The 7753-nt window shown below is 35.9% G+C and overlaps 1 protein-coding gene and 1 pseudogene across 3 annotated transcripts; one reads left to right on the forward strand and one right to left on the reverse strand.

Annotated features, from left to right (window-relative positions):
* The first annotated feature begins 5 nt into the window (after positions 1-5).
* Positions 6-3731, forward strand: LOC123207458 (annotated as a pseudogene).
* Positions 3732-4511: 780 nt separating this feature from the next.
* Positions 4512-6653, reverse strand: LOC123207459 (calpastatin-like). 3 transcript variants are annotated; one of them, XM_044624869.1, is made up of 3 exons: positions 6535-6653; positions 6322-6362; positions 4512-6035 (listed from the first exon to the last, which is right to left on the reverse strand). In XM_044624869.1, exons 2-3 carry the CDS (start codon positions 6355-6357, stop codon positions 4806-4808), a joined length of 1266 nt encoding a protein of 421 aa, XP_044480804.1. In that variant the 5' UTR covers positions 6358-6362; positions 6535-6653; the 3' UTR covers positions 4512-4805. The 3 variants fall into 3 exon arrangements, with proteins under 3 accessions (XP_044480804.1, XP_044480805.1, XP_044480803.1); XM_044624870.1 differs by having other exon boundaries at positions 6501-6634; XM_044624868.1 differs by having other exon boundaries at positions 6322-6653.
* Positions 6654-7753: the final 1100 nt, after the last annotated feature.

Genomic DNA, 7753 nt, shown 5'->3' on the forward strand with positions numbered 1-7753 from the left:
ATAATGATGCAAGTTTAGAGCATGGAAATGTGTCAAAGATTTCTTCAGTAGGAGATGGTGAGGCTACGAGACCAAAGACTAGTAAGTCAGTCATACCAGTCGTCATCCCAGCAATGCCAAACCTCATTTCCATATCCCAGATCAAGAGTTCCTGATAATATTGGTAATAGTATGAATAATTCGACCCACAGTTCTGTTTTTGGTGATTCTGCCCCTAGTTCAGCTGGCAGTTTTCCAGATATAAAGATGCAGAGGCAAGATCCAAGGATGCCTTCCAATAGCACCGGTTTGATGAACTTTTCTCATTTCCAACGACCTTCTGCTTTTTTCAAATCTAATCTTCAGAGTATTGGTTTGCCTCATGCTTCTGGTTTATCAAGGATAGAAAAGATGGGTAGTAAGGATAAGGCGCCCGCTGCAAGTGGTACTATAGAATCGACAGTCAATGATTTGAGTAGTGGTTTAAGAAAAGGAGCAAGTTCCATTTGCCACCCTGTGGTTGCATGTCCTAAAACTGATGTAAAACAATCTGAAGCTAAGCCACCTGAGGAACCAGTTGTTGCTGAATCTTGTGAGGTAGACCAAGAAGAGGCATCAAAGAATGATAATAACCATAATCAAGTTCTTGCCGAAAGTGCAACTAAAGGACTGTTGGACAGTGAGAAGACTACAGAGCCTGTAGTTGCTGCTGCTTCTCTGTGTTCAGGGAGCAGTGTAGAGAGAGCTTCAGATGATCCAACACATAATTTGAAAAGAAAACATTGTGACACTGAGGATCCTGAATGTCCTAATGAGGTGAGTCAATAGGTGTATGCTAGTCTTTGCTGGTAGGCCAAATGTTATATCTTCTTCCTGATAATAAGAAAGACAATTTTGGTGCAGGATATTGAAGAAGAATCAGTGGGTGTAAAGAAAACAGTCTCCACTCGAGTGGGTACTGGCTCTAAGAGAAGCCGAGCTGCAGAAGTTCATAATTTATCCGAAAGGGTGAGGATGACCATTCGAGCAGAATACTAATACTAAGAGCTCTTTTATGTCCATTACCATCTTGCATTCTATCATGTCTCATATTCTTGACTTGTTATCATTTGGACTGCAATAATAGAGGCGAAGGGATAGGATTAATGAAAAGATGCGTGCTTTACAAGAGCTTATACCAAACTGTAATAAGGTTAGTATATTTAATTTATTGGAAGTCATTGATTTGGTTCTTTGATAACCTCTCTAAGTTGTAAAATCATTATTATCAAATTGAAGCTTAAAATCATTGTTTGAGCATATCCGTTTGTGGAAATTTTAACTGAAAGGTCAAGTATACTCATCATATTTTTAATATCTATTTAATCTGAACTTTTGGTGGTTCCATATATTGCACACATTTATTTATTTTTCAAATTAAAGTAAATGAACAACAACAACCAGACGTGATAGCTTCTGTAACTTACAGTTCTGTTGACTTTTTCATTTTTGCTTAAGGTGGACAAAGCTTCAATGCTTGATGAGGCCATTGAGTATCTGAAATCACTTCAACTCCAAGTTCAAGTAAACTTTAAGACTCCTCTAGCTGAATGATTTTTTTTTAACTTTCTAAAATTTGAACAATCAAGTAACTGTATTTTATCCTTACCAATTTTATGCAGATTATGTCAGTGGGAGCTGGTTTGTATATGCCACCAATGGCGTTTCCATCAGCAGCGCAACAAATGCATGCAGCTCATATGGCTCATTACTTACAGATGGGTATTGCAATGGGAATGAGTGCTGGTTATGGAATTGGTATGCCCAATATGAATGGTGGATCTTCTGGTTATCCTATGGTTCAGGTGCCTCCATTGCATGGAGCACATTTTCCAGGCCTGCCAGTGCCAGGACCCACTGCTTTACATGGGATGGCAGGATCTAACTTCCAGCTGTTTGGGCTTCATGGTCAAGGACATCCCGTCTCAATGTCACATGCACCCTTTCCTTTATCAGGAGGGCCTATTATGAAGTCAGCCATGGGACTGAATGCCTGTGGCACAGTAGGTCCTCCGGATAATTTGGATTCAGCTAGAGGTTCAACCTCAAAGGATCTGATCGAGAACAACAGTTCTCAAGTAATGCAGTATGTCATTACTGATAGTTCAATGAATCAAACATTGCAAAATAGCACTACCAGTAGTTCAATGAATAAGACATTGCAAAACACCACCACCAATAGTTCAATGAATCAGATATCTAATCAGGTTAGTGAAATTTATCATACAGTTACATGTTGAGAGATTAACGTGCACTCTTCTGTAATGCGGAATTTGAATTCTCTAAGAACCTATTTTCTGCCCTTCTTAAGCAATGGTTGCCTTTTGGTCCTAGGTCCCCATAAATGAGAAAGAGAGAATGAATTGTGCAGTCAAAATATAAATATGTCTGAATCAGAGAAGATAAATAATAAGTGGCTACAAAAGGAAAGGGCATAGGGTAAGTCATCATATTGAAGATTTCTCTGTCAAAGTTTCATGTACAAGGGCCATTCTTTAGGTCTTATGAAAGCAAAAATTGCAAGCCTTAGCTCTTTTTCTAGCTCTCCTTATCCTTAATTCCCGTCTTCCTGTACTTAACATGTGCTTTCCTGGCTATTTTTTGGAGTTTGATTCTTCAGTATGTGTCATACAACTATTTTGATCTTCTATTAGTTGGGGGCAAACTTGCGGCTGGCATATAGACGGTTTAGACCTTTTATTTTTTAACAGGCACTCTAGGCTATAGGCGTTAAAAATATGTTTGTACATAGTTGAAGAAGAATTATGAAGACACTGAATCATTTCATAGACAAGCAGAGAAGCTCATAGAATATTCTATCAATATCTATGTGTACAATTTAGGAATGTAACTTGGACAGCAATGCTCATCCCATGAAGTCGATGTCATTTTCAAAATTAAATGATTGGCATGACTTCAGGGAAAATATGCATCTGCTCATCAATACAGAGTATTTCCAGTTCTAGTTAAGAAAATTGAATTGTGAGCATAGGTATTATCATTTGCTACTTCTAAAATGTGGAAAACAATAACCTCGGTTATATTCTGCTAACTTCCTGAACTTTCCTTCATCCTAGCAAGTATCTTGTTGGATGGATAAACCAAATTTCTTTTTCCTTTTTAGCTTGCCAGAATGTAGTCAAACTAACAATTTTTCCTGTTCCAGTGTCAAGCAACAAATGGAAGATTTGGACAGCGTACTGTGGTGCAAGATAATAGTCAAACCTCAGAAGGTACTGGCCATGGGGCTTTAGGTTCTCCAAACAAAAATGATAATGTACCTAATAGAGCAGCCTGTGAGTGTTTATTTGTGACTAAGATGATTTACATTTACATTGATGTGATATATCACTAAATTGTGTTTCAAGGAGTGGATAAATTAAATGCTTGCTTGTTTTTTGCAGGTTTTGAATGACAGCTAGTTCTGAAAATTTTGATTAAATGAGAGAAATCCGATTTAGCTGGTATCTCAACAATAACCATTTGAACTCTAATTACAGGACAGAACAACAACAATTTGCACAGATTTTGGTATGTTGAGGATCCTCAAAATGCTCTCCTTTGCATGTACATTCATTTGTTTACATGACACATGAAATAATGCGATGTCAAAGAGTAGAATATGTACCTCAACAGTATTTATTGGAATGTTTTTTCTTTGTAGATATTGAGTAACATTCTTTGAATTGTTAAGTCATAGTAATTTTCCAGTACACATCTCTCCCTCTCTTCTCCTTTAAAGCTCTATGATTAGCTTTTCTCTATGTGAATATTACTGAAGTTCTATAGTTGTGTTGTTTACATGGTATAGTTAAGGAAGGATATTTGGCTATCTATTTATATCTTGCTTCGATGTGATCATCTTGAAGCAATTGATGTTGCGAATCATCGCATAGTGCTCCTGCACTTTTATATCCAGAAAGATGTTATAATATGAAGTAGCCTGCAGGTTTGTCTGTTAATGATAGTATGTTATATCATATCTGTTAGTCTTATTCTTGAAGATCATTGTCCTCCACTTCAATTTTGTACAAACTTTAGCTCTAATAAGTGATTCTCAAGCAATACAGATTTAGGGCTCCTTTCTAGTAGTGTTATCATTGAGCCATATCTGTCAGCGAAACTGATCTGTATTCTACCAAACTTCCTTCTCCTGCATTTGGAAGTTTATGATCATGCAGATCAGTTTGGTGCAATGTATAAGAGCCATATCAGTCTCCACATTAAGAGATTACTGAATTTTTATGTGGTGTCAATAAATTAACCGTCCCATCAATCGATTACAAAACAGTAGAATTGGAACCATGGAGAAGTATCTTGAGGGTTAAAGCTAATGAATGTGGTCCAAAGAGATTCTGATAAGCTTTTCAATCAATTCATGATATAGTTTTAAATACTATGTCCACAATCAGTATATGAGAATTTGAACTTTGCAAAGAATCCATAGAACTAAATGAATAACAGCAATGCACTCATACATGGAAGAGAAAGTATGATCACTAAACTATAACAAGCATCTATTATTAAATCTTAAAATCTGACGAGTTCTTGTTCTTTGATAATACTTGCATCCAACCCCTAACACAAAGTATTTATACATCAGAAATGAATAGGGTAAAAGAAAATAAAATTTGCAGTAATTTTTTATACAATATTTAGCAGAAATACCTAAAGCTTTTATGTATAGAGAGGGAATCAACCAACAAACTGCACAACACAGAATGATACAAATATGCAAAGCTGCCTAGTGGAATGCCTTATTTGGCGTTCACATCACTCTTGGTTTTTTAAGTTGGAGATTTTCCAATGATAGCTTTCTTTGCCTTCACAAGTGACTGCTTCACCTTTGATATAAGGTTGTTTGACTGCTTTTGAGTAGGCTTGGCAGGAGCTTCTTTTGGCAGGTTCTGGGATGTTTTTGTACCATCCACATCCTTGGAGACCTCCCTTTCCTTCACTTTTAACTCAGATTTTGGGAGTTCTTCAGCCGGATTGCTAACAGCTTTAGTGGCATCATCCAGCTTTTCTTCTGTTTTCCCATCTTTGTTTGTTTCATCTATGGCTGGTTTCTCATCTTTTGCCATCTCTTCACTCCCATTTTTCACTTCTTTATCTTCTCCAGTGCTCTCTTCTGGAGACATCTTTTCAGTAACTCGAGCTTCAGTGCTCTTGACACCCTCCTCTTTAATAGGCTGAGTTGAATCCTCAACCACTGCCTCTTTTGAAACAGTTTCAGCAGCTCCAACTCCACTTGGTTCCTTCTCTTCTATGACATCAGGAATAGAAGATTGAACTACATCTTCTTTCACAGCAGCTTCAGGTTCCTGATCTTTTGAAACAACTTGTTCTGAACTTATGCCTAGACTAGTTTCCTCTTCTTTGCAAGTTTTCTCCTCAACCTTATCAACCAAGCTCTCTTCATCTTTTTCCGTAGGCGCAACTTCAGATGGTGCGTCTTGTTTTGCCTCGACTTCAGGTACAACCAGAACTGGTTTTTTGCTCTCTTCAGATACAGTCTCAACCTTTTCTGTCACTTCAGATTGCCCTCCTAATTCTGCTTCGACTTCAGCAACAACCGAAACCAGTTTATCAACCTCCACAGTTACTGGTTCAGATTGCCTTTCTGCTTTTGACTCAACTTCAGGAGCTACCAAGTCCAGTTTGTCAACCTCCTCAGACAAGATTTTAACCTTTTCAGCTACCTGTTCAGGTTGTGCCTCCACTTTTGCCTCAACTTTAGGAACGGGGGAATCTATTTTTCCTGAATCTGTGGAGATGGTCTCAATCTTTTCAGTAACCTCCTCAGATTTCATATCTAATTTTGGTTCAATTTCTTTCAGTTGTTCAACAATCTTTGGTTTCTCTTCAGATTCCTCTGGCTTGCTCTTAATAGCATCAGAAATAGAGTCTTTCAGAGCCTCGAGTACTGAAGGCTTAACCTTCCCATCCTCAGCCCCTTGCACTTTGGGGTCCTTTGATGCTAAAACAACAAAATCATCCACCTTCTCTTCAAGTTTCTGCAATCAATGAAACCCAACTGCTGATTAAAACAAAAAAAAAAAAATCAAGAAAACACTTTCCATCTTCATACTGTTAGCATCTGATTTATATCATCTTGTTAGGTCTCAAATTGTTAAAATCATCAACACAATCACCTAAATATGGATTAATTAAAAGGATTATAATTTCCTCTATGTAACAGAACAAATGATCATACTTACTCAGTTGATTTCTAGCTAAAGATTATTCTAAGAGACAAGGGTTTATTAAAAAAATACCAAAGGAAAAAAACCCGAAGCATACCCGATGAGCTTCAGAAGATACAGCCTCAGTAGCCATGGGAACTGAGTTGAAGATGAAATAGAAAGAGAAAATTAAATTAAATTGAAGCAAAAGAAAAAGAATGATATGGTTGGTAACAACCAAATTAAAGTATGCAAAAACTACAGCAAAAACATGCAACAATCAAAACAATTACTGACAACAAAATCAGAACTTTCTACTACTGCTACCTACCACTTCTAAATCAAACTTGGAAAATGAACATAAAAATTGTTGAAAAATAATAAAAATAGTAACAGGGTGTGAAAAGAGTGTATGTCACATATGATAATTTGGGCTGCATGATTATGATTCTAGGATAAACTTTATCTTTAAAAAGAAGGCCAAAGAACCATTTCCCACCCAAGTTTTAATGTAAAGACAATACACACACAGAGTTTGAAAAATCCAAATATCTATTTATAATAAAATTTCTATTAAAAATATTAGTAAGGGTTAGGAGTAAATCTATTATTACTAAAAATTTAAAAAATTAAATTTTATTACTTTTACTCCCTAGATTTAAAAACTCACAATTCCCCACCATCCAAAGTTTTTCAAGTTTTGAAAAATAACCATTTCACCCCCCGAATTCCTAGGTTCTTTTCTCCCCTCATTGACGACCATCTTCGACGACAACGACCTCTGAAAAGTAGATGCGAGAACCGACGCCATGTTCGATTGATGATTCTTCATCTCTGTTGATGAAAAGATGTTGTCTCTTCGTCTCCATTAATGAAGAGACAACATCTCTTCTTTAATGAAGACGAAGAATCGTCAACTAGAGATGGCGCTGGCTCTCTCGTCTAGTTTTCAAAGGTTGTCGTTGTCAGAGATGGTTGCCAGTGAGGAGAGAAAGAAAACCTAAGGATTTGGGAAGGTGAAATGGTCACTTTTCAAAACTTAAAAACTTTAGAGGGGAATTATGAGATTTTTAAATTTAGAAAGTAAAATGTGATAAAATTTTAATTTTTAAAATTTTTTAATAAATAATAGTTTTATTTCTAACTATTACTGATATTTTTAACAAAAATTTTGTTATAAGAGAGTTTTTAGATTTTTCAAGTCTTATAAGTATGTACTTGTTATTGCATTAAAACTAAGTGGGAAATAGTCCTCTAACCTAAAAAGAAAAGAGAAAATTAAAGAAGGTTGAAAAAGGTTTATAATAATTGAATTATTGTGATCCACCATTTACTATCAAACAAGCTTTTTGGGGACCATTTTATTGCATTTTTATAATTGGTGTATTTAGTTTGTTTGCTAATAGTCGAATTCGTGTCTTTTCTTTGTCAATAAGCTGAAATTTGAACAACATTTGTTAATTTTTTAAAATCTAAAAGTCCAACTGTCTGTTAAATTTTATTATTACTGTTAGGAGTAAAATTTTTATTTAGTTAAAAATATTAAAGAA

Source organism: Mangifera indica, unplaced genomic scaffold (assembly GCF_011075055.1).
Source record: "Mangifera indica cultivar Alphonso unplaced genomic scaffold, CATAS_Mindica_2.1 Un_0080, whole genome shotgun sequence".
Taxonomy (NCBI): domain Eukaryota; kingdom Viridiplantae; phylum Streptophyta; class Magnoliopsida; order Sapindales; family Anacardiaceae; genus Mangifera; species Mangifera indica.

Excerpts from the sequence above, each read along its gene's own strand:
- LOC123207459 (XM_044624869.1), bottom strand. The coding sequence starts at position 6,357 with ATGGCTACTGAGGCTGTATCTTCTGAAGCTCATCGG. Across the intron at positions 6,036-6,321 it reads TATCTTCTGAAGCTCATCGG|AAACTTGAAGAGAAGGTGGA; the intron begins GTATGCTTCGGG and ends CATTGATTGCAG.